At 40.2% G+C, this 17,515-nt stretch overlaps 1 protein-coding gene across 1 annotated transcript; it reads left to right on the forward strand.

The window, feature by feature from the left end:
• The first annotated feature begins 5,398 nt into the window (after nucleotides 1-5,398).
• LOC109035805 (facilitated trehalose transporter Tret1) lies at nucleotides 5,399-16,993 on the forward strand. The gene is made up of 4 exons (XM_072302912.1): nucleotides 5,399-5,412; nucleotides 7,428-7,737; nucleotides 10,024-10,324; nucleotides 14,752-16,993. The coding sequence occupies exons 1-4, from the start codon at nucleotides 5,399-5,401 to the stop codon at nucleotides 15,222-15,224; spliced, it is 1,098 nt and encodes a 365-aa protein (XP_072159013.1). The 3' UTR covers nucleotides 15,225-16,993.
• Nucleotides 16,994-17,515: the final 522 nt, after the last annotated feature.

The raw sequence follows: 17,515 nt of genomic DNA on the forward strand, positions 1-17,515 counted from the left end.
TGCTAAAATGTAAAACATGTAAAAGGTGTAATTTTCTTCTTTCTCTTGAAATCTTTGGGCAAGCAGTGCTTGCCTTGCTTATCCGGACCGCAGCATCGATTTTTAACGAGGAATCCGAATCTGAGCTTCGATTTTGGGTATCACGCGTTTTAAGTCACATTTTCCAACTTCAAAAATCCGAAATGACGGACGTGGCTAAAAATGCTATCTCGGCTCCTGTTCGATGGATTTTTGTGAAACTCGGTGTCAGGGTATGATACATGAAATCGCATCGATTTTTTACGAGGAATCCGAATCTGAGCTTCGATTTTGAGTATTACGCGTTTTAAATCAAAATCTGTCAAAATTCAAAAAATTAAAAATTCGAAAATCTGAAATGACTGAAGTGGCTTAAAATGCTATCTCGGCTCCTGTTCGATGGATTTTTCTGAAATTCGGTGTCAGTTGGTATTTTTCAACGGGAAACTCGAATTTTTAGTCCATTTTTTAAAATTCTCAAATCGAAGATGGCGGACGTGGGCTAAAATGCTATCTCGGTTTCTGTTTGTTCGAGTCTTGTGAAACGCGGTATCATTTGGTGTTTTTCAACGGGAAACTCGAATTTTTAGTCAATTTTTTAAAATTCTCAACTCCAAGTTGTTGGACGTGGCCTAAAATTCTATCTCGGTTTCTGTTCGTTATAGAGCTTTGTGAACCGCGGGAGCAAGGGTACTTTTCGACGGGAATCTCGAATTTTTAGTCAAGTTTTAAAAATTCTCAAATCCATGATGGCGGACGTAGCCTAAAATGCTATGTCGGGTATTTTTCGACGGGAAACTCGAATTTTTAGTCAATTTTTGAAAGTTCTCAATTCCAAAATTGCGGACGTGGCCTAATATGCTATCTCGGTTTCTGTTCGTTCGAGTTCGGTGAAACTCGGTATCACGTGGTATTTTTCGACGGAAAACTCAAATTTCTAGTCAAATTTACAAAATTCGTAAACCCAAGATGGCGGCCGTGGCCTAAAATGTTATCTCCGCTCCTGTCGGTTTTTGTGAAACTTAGTAATACGGGAAATCATTCCAGTCAAATCTTCAAAATTCGAAAATCATGATGGCTAAAAACCAGAGCATTGTATGGCGGGTTATGAAAAACGATTTTTCGCAGGAACAAAGTAACCCGCTTCTTCAAAAATAGCAACTTCACACTCATAAGTATAGTGAAGAAATTTTAAGCCAGAATATTTTTTAACTGACAGTATAGGTATTCCATGTGAACTTTTGATGAGGCGCCGGCAAATTATATTCTATTAGTGCATTTTTCAAACTTTTTTACTTTTTAAAAACATTTTTTCTGTTGAAAAGGGCTTTCTAATTTTGCGTTGGTGGGTAGTAGTAATTTTCAAACTTTCCGGAGCTCATTCTTCTGCCAACCCCCCCCCCCCCCCCCCCCCGACTTATTCACGTTCCACGCAAGTTAGGAACGACAGCAATTTTCCCGTTTCTCCCAGCGGCAAATATGTAAATCCGGGCCTGATAAGTCGTGTGGCACTATGACTTTGCAACACGGTGCAATATGCGGAAACATAATCGGCAGTAAATTATGTGTCCGCGATGCCTTTGTGGAAATGTTTTTGGTGGAAAATTTCAACCATATGACAACGTTACTGTTATGCCACACGGCGCTTTCGAACACCGAGGACTTTGTGGTAAACACGACTGTAAATTCAACGTGGAAAATCCTTCAAAACTAACAACCGCAGTCGTGCGATCTGCTAAAGAAAGCCAGAGCGCCTGCAATTCGTTTGGTATGCAACACGGACATCCCAAGAACACGAATAGTTGTATCCAGACCTAGCCATTCAAAAAGCCGGAACCAGGCCCCCCACATCCATCGGTGGGCCCCCCTTTTAGTAAACTATCTTAGAGGGGTCTAAGGGGACCGCCCCCCAGAGGAGGGGGTTTCGGGGGGCCACCCCCGAAAATCTTTTAACATTTTGCCTCCAATCTGAGTAATTTCATGCTATTTCCGCACTTATATTAGTGTATGCAAGATTTTTGCCCTCTCAATATCTCAGAATAATTGCAGTTGTTTGAAACTTTGTAATGAGCCGTTATAAAAAAAACAATATTCAACGTATGATTTTTTTTAAATATATATAGAAAAAAACTTATTTTAAACATAAATAGGTCTTTAATGCCTGAAGTAAACTATTAAATCAGTTCTGACGTGGGTAAAATTTTACCTTCGATGAAAGAGAAGGAAAATATAAGGAGATAAAAACATATTAAAAATTCAGCTTATTGTACAAAAAATATACATCTGAAATTAGATGGGGACAATGTTTTGGCAAAGGATAGGCTATCCCAGGGGCCGACGCAAGCATGTCTGAGCCTCGAGAAAAATCTCAATCAACAAAATTATTTTACTTTTGCCGGCAGATTGGTAATACAAATGGAAACTTTTGTGATTCTGGGAGGCCCTACCGCCCCCCCCCCCAGGCCTCGGGCCCCGGGGCTGGAGTCCCGGCAACCCCCCCCTATGTGGGGGGCCTGGTTGGGAAATATATGCTAAACTCAAACGAGCTTTCAATTGTGAGTTTTATGTCAGAAAGATAGGACATTTTCGATGCATTGAATTTCAAACAATTTTATCGTAATGTATTTCGAAGAGGAGCTCCTTCAATTGGTAAATAGGCAACATACACAGCAATCCAATGGAGGAGAACTAAAATTTGACTTCATTTTGCAACTTGGAACTATATATAATCTCTGGCTCATTTGTAAAAACACTTTTGTATGTGCGTAGGGAAACTAATGACACATACGTTGTTTCTAAACTGAGCCAGAAATTGCAGCTCTTAATGTCGACGGTGAAACTGCAAAAATGCGCATTTTGGTTGAGGTGTTTCGGAATTCTCGCTCCTATTTTATTTTTAAAAAAAGGGCCAAACCAACATCATAGCTTGAAGTTTTCACAGAATATTCTTGGCAAAGAGATAAAAAATCACTGAAATTTTTGAAAAATGACATTAGTTCGTTTTCTACATAGAAAATGAAGTATGACAGGAAGTCTCCAACGCCGCCAACCAACATACGCATTGCTGCTGTTTCACCATCGAATTGCAAAATTTAGTCTAATTAAGATACGCTTTTTCGATTTAGCCGTTGATATTCATAACTTTTGCTGTAAACTGCCTAACCATGTAACGATTTAGGTGTATTATTGGTTTTTCTCCTCAAATGTGACATCTTATCAGGAAAGGTACCTACCTGAAAGTATAGAAGCAATTAATCATTTCGGGAGAAGGGTTTTTGTCAAGTTGGGTATAAAGATCGGACTGTATACGCCCAGCGAAAAACTTACGTAATGTTCCGGACGTTAAGTATACGTTTTTAGAATGTGGCATCTCAAACCGTCGAAGCTTCGGTTTTGCCTGATATATCTAGGCATTTGCCGTGTAAAAATTTCCGTAAAACACTTTTGAAAGCAATGACCCAAAGACTCGATTTGTTGTTTATCGTTGCTGAGGTTCCTTTCGCCGTGGAGGATCACAATTGGACTGCATTTTGCAATTTGGAGCTATAAATTCTGGCCCGGTTTAAAAACAACGTATGTGCCATTAGTTTCCCTATGCACATAAGTGTTTTTACGGATGAGTCAGAATTTATAGTTCCAAATTGCAAAATGCAGTCCAATTAGTAGTCTGCATAGATTACATAGGGTCGTAATGTGAATGGAAGAGCTGGCACCATGTTCTGGTCGACGAGTTCCGAGACCGGTGCGCGCCGAGCTTGGGTCACTTTTTCGATACATTTTCGATCCAAAATGGCGGTGTGGAATACTTAGTAATTCCTATCTTCTTCGTTCACATCGGATGGCCGGGTCCCCGTGTATCGAAAACAATCGATTATTCATCGAAAAAGTGACCCGGCATGACACAGGAGTCTCGGAATTCAGGAGCTGGAAAATGCTTAAAAGTGGCGGCCAGTTCTTCCACTTACATAGAGTACCTGTATAGCGAGAGTATGGACAGAAGTGAAACTCCGAAAATCCATCAGACCTTCACCGATGCTTCTGCGAATAAAGTTAGGGCCCAGAAATGCAGCCAACCTATAAATTTCAATTAGCCAGAACGATTTACTAATACTATTGTTACGAACCGTCGTTTATTAAGCACGTGTTTGACTCAGTTTTTACATAAATTTACTCAATTTCGCGGAAGAACGCTCATTTCTGTAAATTCTTGGCCATCTTGGTTAGAATTGGAATCTGCAGACTGGCAGTGAAATTTTGTGCGTTAGAGGTTGGTTAGAAGGGTGGCTGCACTTTTGGGCCCTAAGCCCTCCATGAAGCGATCTGTCCATACTCTCGCTATACAGGTACTCTACACTTACATTACGACTCTGTGTACTCAATGTTAGTCTGTTAAAAACTGAAAAATTTGCAATCTGAAGTTGACGAAACTTCTGCCAGCAGATCGCAGCAGGCGCCATTCTCGGGATGCAACTGATAAATGGAATAATGGAAGCGCAGTCAGCGGTCATGCTCCCGCAGCTGGCGGCAGAGAGTAGCGCTATCTCGATCACGCAGAGCCAGTCCTCGTGGATAGGTATAGTATGATTTTTAATGGAACATAATTTTTGAAAAAAGAAAAAGACAAATACGATTGGAAGTACAAATAATACCCGCAGATGAATGTAATGTTTTAAATCCATCCGTCGCACGTTAATCGTGTTCAAGCAATCACCCACAATACTGCCATGCTAAGTAGGTACACCTTATACAAACGCCTTATGAAAATTCGAGAGTTGCCAAATTTTCTCCGATAAAATGTATATTTTTCAGGAAAGTTATCAATATTTTACCTTGAAATTTTTAGATTATTCATATAAAATTACGAACGAAATTTTCTAAAAATAATCGGAAGAAAAATGTTTATAAATATTCCCGAAAATTCGTGATTTATCAAATGAAATTTTGCAATGCCTAATGGCTCATACGGCGTTTTTCCTTAGAACGGCAGAATAGTAAAACCTGGGATGAAAAATCTAAATATATATCTGAAAAGTGATCGAAATTATGTACATTATGAGACCCTGTTCCCTACAATGAGTTCGGCAATTCTTTGACATCTGTATATCGTCCCGGACATTTAAGAAGGCTGATACCTAATGTTCTATTTTTTAGAGCTTCGGCCAGAAGTTGAAAGGATGTTAATGATTAGTCAAATTTCCATAAATTTCAGTTCCGATCGTACGACGCTAAAATATCATGGTTTTGCCAGGCACGTAAAAAGTGCCTGTTCACCTTTATTTTTGTAACGCAACGATCAATTGTTTCAGCTAGCCTGGGGATCATAGCCTCACCAATTTCCTCAGTTCTTTGTGGCCCACTCATGGATTTTTTTGGCCGCAAAATGATTCTGGAGGGGTACTACGTGATAGCGATGCTCGGCTTCTTGATTATTGCCTGTGCAAAAAAGGTAGTTCACCTCTACATTGGCCGCTTTGTCCTATCCATTGCCAACGGTGAGCTTTCTTCAATTATTCAGAGTCTGTTTCAAACATGCTCGTTCTTGAGGGACACGAGCAAATCGATATAAACTTTATTAATCTGACCAAGCCTTCCCTCTGGACCTTTATTTTTAAGTTGGCCGAGAAGAGATAGTTTTCTCTCGTTTTCCTGCGAGAAAAAAGCTCCAACGGATAAGTTATTCTGTTCACAAATTTGATTTTTTTCCTCCGGGAATGTGAGTAACATGAAGAGATGGGCTGCAACTTGACGAGAACTTAAGGCACTGTCGAAAAGCACACCAATATTTTGTTCCCTTCTTTGCTTAAAATAAAAAGTTAATATTAAAAGTAAACATGAAGATATATTGAACTTTTTGTTGGGTGCTGAGTGGCACGGACTACCCAGTGGAAGGAAGATGGAATAAATGAAAATAGAACAAAGAAAAATGTCAGGATTTCTTGCGCTGGTAGTAAAAACGTTGAGAGTGAGAACGCTTGAAGTAGACCATCCTTGTAAAAACCGCTTCTATATCGGAGAACGAAATCGGGAAAATCAGTGTCGATCCAATCGCGTCGATCGGTTCACGTTTTAATTTTTCAATAATTCCATGTCAATCGAATCGACACCGGGGGGTTTTTTTAAAATAATTTGTGGATCGATTCACGTCGATCGAATCCTTACCCTCCATCATTAATGATGAGTATGAAGAGGAAAGATGTAAAACATCTGGCAAAAAAAATACAAAAAAAACAATATACAATATACAATAATAATATACAAATAATACAATAATAATATACAATATACAATACAAAAAAATACACTGGCAAAAAAACTCCGTCCTTGGAAACCGTACTTACAGGCTATATAGACATACCGTCCGCGTTCCGGGCCCAGATGCCAAAAATTCCGGGCGTAGCACCCGGAACAATCGCCCAAGTAGCATTTCTCAACGGAAAAATCGCCAGATATTGCGATTTTATCCGCGATAAAATCGCCAGGGTCACCAACATCCGAGCGATTATCCTCAATCTTATCGCGATAAAACCGCGTTTCTGTCGCTCGACAATTTATCGCGATATTCTCGAAATAAAAATCGCGGTAAATGGCGATATAATCTCAATTTTATCGACGAAAATGGACCACTAGACAAGGTACGAATTCAAGCAATCTGATACATGTTTCTTAACCAAAATTTCACTTAGAACACGATTCACACAACGAATATTACTGAAACCAACTCCTATCGAGGATATTAACGTTTTTATTTCACATTGGTTACGAGGAATTTGAACTGCCCGCTCACAAGAAACTCAAAGCTCTACGTGAGTCAAATCGCGCACTACAACGGTTTCAGCAAGTTTCTCAATCGAGCAACGTTCATTTCCCATCATGCGTTGTTCAAACTATAAGCAATTTTCTATAGCTGAGCCAAAGCGTCAAGGTCGAGGTTGCCAGATTTTTATATCGCACAGACTGTCTTGATAACGTTTAGCGCGCGATGTGAATCACGTAGAGGATTGAGTTTTCACGAGCGGGTGGTTTGAATTCACGCATCAAGAATCTTTAAATATCTTCGTAAATAGTTAATTGCGGTAATTTTTGCTGTGCGCATCGTGTTCTAGGTATTTTGTTGAAGAAACATGTATCAGAATGCTCAAATTCGTACCTTGTCTAGTGGTCCATTGCGATAGCATCTTGATATATTGCCATCGATATAATCGCGATAACCAATCGATAAAATCGCTGTTTATCGCGATCACCGCTACTTGGGCGAAGCTACGGCTCCAGCACCCGGAACTTTCGGCCTCTGAGCCCGGAACGGACGGTATGTCTACATAGCCCTTGACTTTTTCTTTCAGTGTAGACGATTCACCTCAACGGCACAGTTCTAGTCACTATTCTATACTGCTCCCCCTCATTTTTACCAGGTTTTGGAGTAGGGACAATCGTCTACCTTCCGGAGATGTGCGGCAGGGACCAACGAAGTCGCCTGGCGGCCTTGCTCATGCCCCTGTTCTCGTCAGGGATACTAACTGCGTTCCTGGTGGGCGGCTACCTGCCATGGAACGTGGCCTCGGCATCTTACACAGGAGTCTGCACCATCGGATTGATCTGCTCTGTGGTCTGGACCCCCGAGTCCCCTGCTGGCTCGTCAACGAGGGTCGCTACGAAGAGGCTAAGCGGAGCCTTCGTTATTTGCGAGGCTCGGATTCCACCAACATCGATGCCCATGTCGAGGTGGGTAGAAACAAATGGACGGAGTTAAACAGAAAGGAACCAAGCCGCATCGGGATCGAACCGAGAAAGAGAGGTTTGAAGTTTGGCTCCTGCATAAGACTCAATGTAAAAGATAAACTTCGAGTTCAATTTCTCCAAAATTTGCTCCAAAAAAAACTTTGAATTTTTGGCGATAGATAGTAGAACAATGGTTGAGTTCAAAACCACTCATGACTCAATTTTTTCCAAAATGTGGGTTGGTTCCTTTCTGCTTAACTCAGTCCAAATGGATCTAGTTTAAGGTGACTCGATAGAAGCCACGTTTTGTGCCAGAACGACTTGTCCTCCTGGACAGCTCGCAAACTCCGCGCCACGCCACGGGTAAAGCGGAGAGTGCCTGGAGAGTCAAAACGCCTTCACTTCAGTGCGTATGCAATTACACGGACATCCATGGAGCCCGAATAGTTGCATCCGAGCGTTAAATTGATCGAAATTCGTTTAGTATTTATTGCATGCGATACTAATATGAACGGGTCGTGTGGAGCGTTTTCCGTCGAGAGCTGAAAATTCGATTCCTCGACCTAAAATCACAGCACTGAAAATTCTGTCTCGGTGGACGGCCACGCATTCCGTGGTAAAAATTGGCGATAAGAGCTGCGTTTCAAAATACCATAGGAATTCTTATAGCCGGCTAAAGAAGGCTACGGAAAATCATATAGCTGGCTGTAGAATGCGGAGAAAATCATACGGCCGGGCTACACGAAGCGATAAAAAATTAAGCAGCCGGGCTATAGTTCCTAAGCCCCTAAGTTCCTATCGCCGGGCTTTACACTTTATCGCCTGGCTGTTGTTTTTTCGCCATCTATTATGAAAGGCTATAAGAAATTGTGTAGAAATTCGTGTGCTTTGGAAATAATTAAGTTTGATACGGAACCACCTTAATATTTACAAAACACACATTATATTCCCCTTTAACACATATCGACGGTGTAAGTCGGCAATCACATAACTCGTTTGCGGTGTCTGAAAATCTCCGCCTCTATGTTATTTTTTTAAAGGAGAACAAATTGACATAATTCCTTGGTGTTTTTGCAGAATTTTCTTTGCACAGAGAAGTATAATCACAGCAGTTTTGAAGAATATCCGTTGAGTAGTTTTCGGTGTAAAAATAAAGTATGGCAGGAAGTCTGCGACGTCGCAAACCGAGTTATGTGATTGCCGACTTGCACCGTCGATATTTTTTTTCATCAATTGAAATGAGAATAATCCATACAGGTTGTGCAAACATTTCAAAATCATGAGTTGAATAACGCTGACTCCGCCAGATTAAATATTAGAGCCTAACACAAAGCGGAGCGGCGACGCACTGGCGCCTACAAACCTAACAGGGGTACTTCACGCATTGCGCAACGTGTGAAGTATCCGTGTTAGGTTTGTAGGCGCCAATGCGCGTTCGCGCCGGCTGCCCGCCTGCCACGGCGCTTGAAGCAACTATTTCACACCAGACCAGAGGTATTGCACAGTATCATACGAAACTGAAGGCGCTCTAATATATTAGTAATGGCAGGCATCCATCAAAAGTCGGCAATCACATAACTCGGTTTGCGACGTCGCAGACTTCCTGTCATACTTTATTTTTTAAACGGAAAACTACTCAACGGCAATTCTTTAAAACTGTCGTGATTTTTCCTCTCTTTGCGAAGAAAATTCAGCAAAAACTTCCAGGAATGATGTCAATTTGTTCTCCTTTAAAAAAATAACATAGAGGCGGAGATTTTCAGACACCGCAAACGAGTTAAGTGATTGCCGACTTACACCGTCGATTTATGTTTGTTCTTTCATAATTTTTTCGTTCGTTTGTTATAAATTAAAAGAGCGTCACGTAATTTATGGACGGCCCCTGGGAGAGAACCAAATGCACCATTGTGTTTCTTGTGGACTCTGGCGTAAAGGCAGGTGATCGATCGGAAAACCCTGTGGCATGCTGAAGCACAATTCTGTCGTGCTAAGGAAGAACGCCGTATGAACATTCAAGAGTTGCCAAATTTCCTTCGATAAAATGTTTATTGTTACGGCAAGTTATGATTATTTTTTCTTGAAATTTTCAGGAGCTTTAGGTGAAATTACGAACAAAATTATCCGAAAATATGAAAGAAAAATACTCATATGTTTACCAGGAAATTCGTGTTTTATCAAAGGCAATTTGGCGACGCCTGAAGGCTCATACGGCGTTTTTCCTTAGCACGGCAGCATTACACTCGAAAAATCACAATTTTAATTTGAATAAATTTATGCTACTTTGCCAAGGTCCTGAAAATGAGCCGAAAATCAGTGCTTGTCGAGCGTAACGCCGTGCTCTCGGACCTTCTGGAGCCGACCGTCTGGAAGCCGTTCGTCATCCTGGTGCTCTTCCACTTCCTCCAGACAGGCACCGGGTTCTACGGGCTCATGTACTACACGGTGGACTTCTTCGACGACCTCCGCACTTCTTTCGACCCGCTCACCGTCACCATATTCCTCTCCGTCGCCAGGCTCGTCATGAGCTGCGTCTTCGGCACCTACTGCGCCACCCGGCTCAACCGCAAAGTCGTCACCGCCCTGTCCAGTGGTAAGTGAGAGGGTAGTATCTTATTGAGAAATAAGGAGCGCAAAATGAGAACTTTGTCCTGCTGTCCTATGAACTGCGGGCAGATTATTGAAATTGATGGACAAAGCTATAGACAACGAAGACAAAAAGGATATGGCGGGCTCCTCCCAAGTAGCAGTGATCGAGATAAATAGCGATTTTATCGGTTGATAATCGCGATTATATCGGTGGCAATTTATCGCGATATTATCGAATAGAAAATTGCGATTTATGGCGATTAAATCGCTGTGCATCGCAATTTTTTGTTCGATAAAATGGCGATCAATTTTCGTCAATAAAATCTAGATTAAATCGCCATATGTCGCGATTTTTGTCTCGACAATATCGCGATGAATTGCCGGGCGATAAAATCGCGATTTTATTGCAACAAGATCGAGGATAATCGCTCAGATGTTGATAATCCTGGCTATTTTATCGCGGATAAAATCGCAATATATTGCGATTTTTCCGTTGAAAATACTTATTGGGCTATTGGTGGAAGAGGGTGATTGCAATGGATAAAGGAGGAAAATAATATACTAACCAATGGCAACCGACAAGGGAGGAAAAGGGGGTTTTAGCGACGGATGACTGTAAGTGACGGGAAGGGAGAGGTGGTCAAGTCAAGGATGACTTAAGCATTCCTGCATGAAGGCAAAAAGGCTGAAAATGCCTCCTTGAAATTTGACTATTTCCACTGATTTTTATCGATTTACTGCACTTTCCCCCAACATGGACGGAGGGGGGGGGGAGTAGAATACAACATTATTTAACACTCAATAATAGAAATTAATCATACTCTTAACGCTGCAGGTCATATCTACTGATATATATCGACCCCCCCCCCCCCCACAAAGGGGGTGTACGTACGCTAAGAATAACGTAATTTTAAGGAAGGGGCCCGCCTACACTGGAAAAAAAACACATTGGATCTAGAGTCCAGACTCTTAAAAACATCGACAAGAAAAAGTACTCTTGATTCAATCAGAATCTAGCTTATATCTAGAGCCAAGCCTCTTTTAAGCGGATTCCGTTTTGATTCAAGCAAAAATCCGATTGAATCAAGAGTATTTTTTCTTGTCAATGTTTTCAAGAGTCTGGACTCTAGATCCAATGTGTTTTTTTTTCCAGTGTAGCAGTGGAAGACAGTTGGATACGGCGAAGTAGGGGGGGGGGGGGGGGTGGAGCCATTTGAAAAAGAGTCCAACGCATTGGCGTCGGAGAGCGGCTCTGGGGGCAGTAGTTGTAGTCAAGAATGAGGGCCTAGACACATTTTGTCATTGATGTACAATCCGACAACTGTCGATTCATGTTTTGTAACTTAGCAGATTTACGTAGCCGGTGTATAAATGTGTATTGGGCTTTGATATGGCGAATACATGGCATTATCACTTGTTGTATACTTTTAATTTTGAAAGCTCTTTGGAGGTCCGCTTCCTAAAAAATCTCTGGTTGATAAGTCGTTTAGCGAGGCTGCAAAAAATTTGCATTTTTATATCTGAAAGTGTAGGTATTGGTTTTTTGTATAATTGTTTTTTTGGATTGCTGGAAAAGTAACGCATACTTCTATAATTTAGGACTGAGTCAGGGAAATATAAGGTTCGTTAAATAGTAAATATTCCTAGTACCGTGTGACACTATTGTTAACGAAAAGTTTTTGCAACTTGTCAAAGAGGTTGTTGAATGATCTTCGAATAACTTTTGATGAGCTAGAGGTAATGGTTCTATCTGCAGCTCGTGGACTTCTGTACGATATTGTCCAGAATCATCTAAATTTTCAAAAAGTGTCCGCTTGTTCGATACCCAATTTGCTCATTCATGCATACAAGGAGAAGCGCATGAAAGCTTTAGCAGACATTTTGGAGATGAATCAAGAATTAGATGAAGAATTTATGACTTAAATCACGGCACCTTAATCACGGGATGACCTTAATTACGGCAACTATTTATTGTCCATGAGATGCAGATGGTTCCATTTCCCTAGCTCATCAAAAGGTATTCGAAGATCAATTTCATCAGCCACCCGTACGAACCACGTTTCTAGTGACCCGTACTTGCTTCGCACGTATGAAACATACAATCAGAGAAAACAGAATTCATCTTACAATAATCAATAATCAGTAGGACATGAATCGTTGCGATGTATAATACGACATTATAATGCGGCATTACTATTGTAATTCATTTTAATGTTTAGGGGCATTATAAATCATTATTGCCACGTCGGAATGAAATGTTGTAGACTGAATTGAAAAGCATGTTGGCAAAATTTATTATAAAAATAGTATAACATGTAGGTACATAACATAAAGGTAATACAAATTAAATGATTAGAGCGTGTATATTTCATTACATTATAGGTATATTACAATCATTTTTGTCATTGTTGGAAATTTTGATAGTTTGAATTTTGATAGTTGATAGTTGATAGTTTGAGAGTTGAAAATTTGGTTATTTTATTTAGTTAAGGTGATTCGATAGACGCCATATTTTGTGTCAGAATGGCATGCGACTTTTCCATCAATTGGTTCCATTTTTTCATTTACTCATCATTTTTCTCCAATTTTAAGTTTCGCAATTCTGTTTTCAGGAGACTAAAGCACTCACTTATCAATTTGTATATTTATATTGAGTTAAGGGTAGAGACGTATTCCTCACCGGAATTGAGGAATGGAGGTGTTACAGTATGTCCGGCATTAGGTTCCATTTCGACATCAGCGACGATCAACGCTGCGATACTGGAAGCCAGTCTTCCGATATTAAATCCCTAGCGGGGAAGAAAAAAAATGCCTAGATTTCGCTAAAAATCCCTAAATCCCCAGATTTGCTCAAATATACTTAAAAAATCCCTAGATTTTGCAAAAAGCGCCATTTTTTTATGAAGAATCATGATGTCATTCGATGTAGCGATTTGCAATATTTAAATCTGATTGGCTCGTTTGAATTTTGGCGCTCTCTGAAAGCAGTGCTAATCCAGACCAATAAAATGAAAGAATATTAGTTGATTTCTTATTATTAACAGGTTGAATGCAGTTGAATGTCAAGTACATCGAAGGACACAATCGTTTTAATTTCCGGCTTATTTGCGGGGAAAATAGTGTTGCCAAAAAGGCCTACAAAATATAGATGAAAAAATGTTTTCGATTGTCGAAGCTATAATTGAGGTTAAAAAGTTGATTTTTGGTAACTTTACCTCATCAAAAAAAAATCCCTAGATTTCCTGAAAAATCCCTAAATCCCTGGAAATTCCGGAAAATCCCTAAATCTAGGAATAAACCCTTAGACATCGGATGGCTGTTGGAAGCATTAGAGTCAACATTTGAAACGCTGCTGCAGAATTTGCCGGGAGTATAATCGAGTGTTGAAAGTCAGTAGAATTGAACAATGTAATAATTGCTTTCCGAAATAAGCGTTATAATAAAAAAACAACGAATCTGAACTGTTAATACTGGAACACACCTTCTGTAAATGTACCTTGCGAGAGATAAGTAAAAAAATAGATGTACTGGAGGAGAAGTGCTTCTCCACAGAGTTTGAAGAAGGAAAAAAAATGCCCAAATTTACTTACTTCAGCATTTTCGGCAAAATCACTGCAATTTCCGAACCTTTTTCTGGCCAGGGGCCAAAATTAAATGATTATGAAGGGCCACTTAGATGTTGTAGATAAAAATAGGACTGTTGAAAAAGTCGCCGTTTTCAATAAATATGTTCCCGGAATGGAAGAGTTAGGTTAAAAAATTTAGAGTTAAAAAATTCCCATGAGCCGAGTGCCGTAGGTTAAGGGCCCGTTCGCCAAAACTAATCGGAACTGTATGAATGAATTGCTCCTTTTAAAAATCAAAACAATATCGAATTGCGATATATTACACAGTTAAGATAGGGCTATGTCCTGTCGTAAGCGGCGACATACAGTCGATATCATTTCAATAATCGCCCCAATGGCCACGATAGTTGTTAGACGTTTACGGTTTCCCTGGTAACCTTTGTTTGCTATCAGCTGATATCGAGTAAATGACTAGGAAGCTCCAACCCAGTGGTTAAAGCTTCCTTAACCGCGAAAACTTTAAAATTCAAATTTTCAAATTTTGAACGTAAAGTACATTTTTTCCATCACGAGATAAAAGCACAAACAAGTTTTGAATTGTTGACTGTATCACCATGATTCCAAAAATACAATACACAACATAGCATTGACTAACAATAAAACAGTATGCAATAAAATAAAGTCATGACAAGGAACATAGCCGAAAATGGCGCCGATTCCCATCAACCAACGCGCGGTCTCTACAATGTAACATGCTGCATTGATACTCCCCAGCTGGGACCGTCCGGAATAGCAGCTCTAGTGCAAGCAATGGGTGACGCAATCTATGGATAACCCTGTAAGAATTGTGACTTTTTCCCTCCAGGTCTGAGCGGGGTTTCCCTGCTGGGGGCGGCGGCCTACGAGCACGTGTTCACGAGCCTCGACGCGGACGAGCGGCTCCACACGTGGATCCCGATCGGGTGCATCCTCACCAACGTGCTCGTCTGCACCATCACCGTCCAGCCGCTCCCGTGGCTGATGACCAGGGAGCTGTTCCCGCTCCCGGTGCGCGGGATCATGTGCGGCCTGACCTATTTCATCGGCACCGTCCTCGTCTTCCTCTCGGTCAAGTACTTCATGAGCGTCATGGGCCTCTTCGGCATCCCCGGCGCCCTCTCCTTCTTCTCCGCCTCCTCCTTCCTCGTCTGCCTCTTCGGCATCTTCGTCCTCCCCGACACGAACAACAAGAACCGATCCGAGATCGAGAGGAACTTCACCAAGGCCAAACCGCGGGTCGAGGAGCAACCTCTCATTGGGAAAGGTATCGGGAACGTTATGCCTACGTTACTTGTATAGGCCCAGCAGGCCGATTATTGAAACTGATAGACACAGCTATAGACAAAGACGACAAAAAGGGATTTGGAGGGATCCTATTGGTGGAAGCGGTTGGTGGCAATGGACATAGGAGGTAGGTAATGGACTAACTAACGGCAACCCACCAAAGACCCGACAGTTAGTCCATCATTTTCTTCCTTAGTCTATAAGAACCAACCACGTCAACCAATAGGATCGCTCTATACTCCCTATGTCTTCTTTGTCTGTAGCTTCGTCTATCAATTTCAATAATCGGTCCGCAGACTAGGATAGGCTCACTGGAAAAAAAAAAAACACATTGGATCTAGAGTCGAGACTCTTAGAAACATCGACAAGAAAAAATAATCTTGATTCAATCGGATTTTTGCTTAAATCAAGAACCAAGCCTCTTAATTTCAGCGGATTTCCTTTTGATTTATGCAATAATCTGATTGAATCAAGAGTATTTTTTCTTGTCAATGTTTTCAAGAGTCTAGACTCTAGATCCAATGTGTTTTTTTTCCATAGTGCTGCGGACTGATTGTTGAAATTGATAGACAAAGCGATAGACAAAGAAGACACAGGGAGTTTGTAGCGATCCTATTGGTTGAAATGGGTGGTTCCTATAGACTGAGGGAGAAAATTATGGACTAACTATCGGGTCCCTCGAGGGTCTCCGTTAGTTAGTCTATTACCAACTTCCTATGTCCATTGCAACCACTCGCTTCCACCAATCGGATCCCTTTATAGTTCTTTTGTTTTGTTTGTCTATAAGTTTGTCTATTAACTTCAACAATCGGCCCGCTGCTCTCACTAGGTAAGCAGTATAGGGTGGGCTTTAAACTGAGCTTTTACACATTTTTAATGGTAGTACCCTGGAAAGGGTGCCTTTTAGTGTGTAGAGAAAGACAAAAAAAGTCATAAAACGCGATATACGGGTTTCAATTTTGGCAGATCGTATTTTAGTCCTACTTTGACAGCAAAAAAATCGTGATTTCAAAAATTTCAATAAATTTCTGCTAACGCCGCTTGAGAGCACACAAAAACTTGAGATGATTTTGACGATAATATATATTACATTTTCAACGATAATTTCAGATGTCTACATGAATTTCATCATGCCTACGATAAATTCTGCACCTCCTCAAGCACTATTTGTAAATACGATTGAAAGCTAGTTTTGTAAAAATTTAAATCCCACCGATTCGTAAATAGTGAAATTGTGCCATTTTTATTTTAACAATGTCGTTTGAGAGAACAAAAGACTTCAGTTATTAATTATTATTGCTTGGCACAGCCCTAGTCTATATCTAAACTAATTGCAACAGTGTGCGTGTACAGTACATATATATTTATGCTATATTGATAGTAATTTTTCAGAGGTGCCTTTTGAAAGCTTTTATGTAAATATATAACGTTTTAAACATTAAATATGCAATTTGCTCACGTTCCAAAATACAGGTATATTTTCCAATTGAATAGTTGCTTTATCGATTAAAACAGTCGGAAACTTTAACTAGTGAACCATTCGCAATTTTCTGAAAATTCTACAAGCTCTTTTACTCTGGCGAGTCTCATAAAATGTATTTTTCTTCTCCCTTTCTATCTCTCCTTCCATCCCACTTTCCTCTTTCCCTCCCTCGCTCCCCCTCTCTTTTACCTTTACGATGATTATATTATCATGATCAATGTTTGCATGTAAGCTTGGATTTTATGTTAACAAAGTGTTAATAAATGTTTGTTTTTATAAAAGTGCAAATTTTCATTCAAAATTAAGTATCATTATACTTTCTTGTGAAAATCAGTTGAACACTATCTTTATAAGTTTTCCACAGTTCAGCCGACGTCATATTATTTTTTCGATGAATTAAATGAGAAACAGCCTAATTCTATTTAAAGTTGCCATTTTTTTCCCATGTTTAATTTTTTTTTCTTACAGAGAAACAGATCATTTGAAATATAACGCCTGAAAATATTTCTTAGAAGTCCCCCAGAGTATAAAAATATACTTATTACCAAATTTTAAGGCAGATCTTTGCTTAGTTTCTTTTTGTAAATAAAAAGAAAAAATCAGAGAAAAGGAATTCGCGTTGGATGTAGTAAGGCCGACTCTGATCAATACTGTTCAAATAAAAAAATGTTTTGCGAAGAAAAATACTGATCCACATCATTGCCACTGATCATCAGAAAAATGCAATCTTGACTTGAGCATATTCTGAGCATGCGGTCAAAACTGCAAAAATATCAAAAGAAAACCGGCAAGTAAAGCTAAGCGTGGAGAGTCGCCTTCTTAA

The sequence above is a fragment of the Bemisia tabaci genome, chromosome 7, assembly GCF_918797505.1.
Source record: "Bemisia tabaci chromosome 7, PGI_BMITA_v3".
NCBI lineage: Eukaryota > Metazoa > Arthropoda > Insecta > Hemiptera > Aleyrodidae > Bemisia > Bemisia tabaci.

What these genes read in the sequence shown, in the direction of transcription:
- LOC109035805 (XM_072302912.1), top strand. An exon ending in ACATCGATGCCCATGTCGAG is followed by an intron (nt 7,738 to 10,023) that starts GTGGGTAGAAAC and finishes TACTTTGCCAAG; the next exon opens with GTCCTGAAAATGAGCCGAAA. An exon ending in CGTCACCGCCCTGTCCAGTG is followed by an intron (nt 10,325 to 14,751) that starts GTAAGTGAGAGG and finishes TTTTCCCTCCAG; the next exon opens with GTCTGAGCGGGGTTTCCCTG.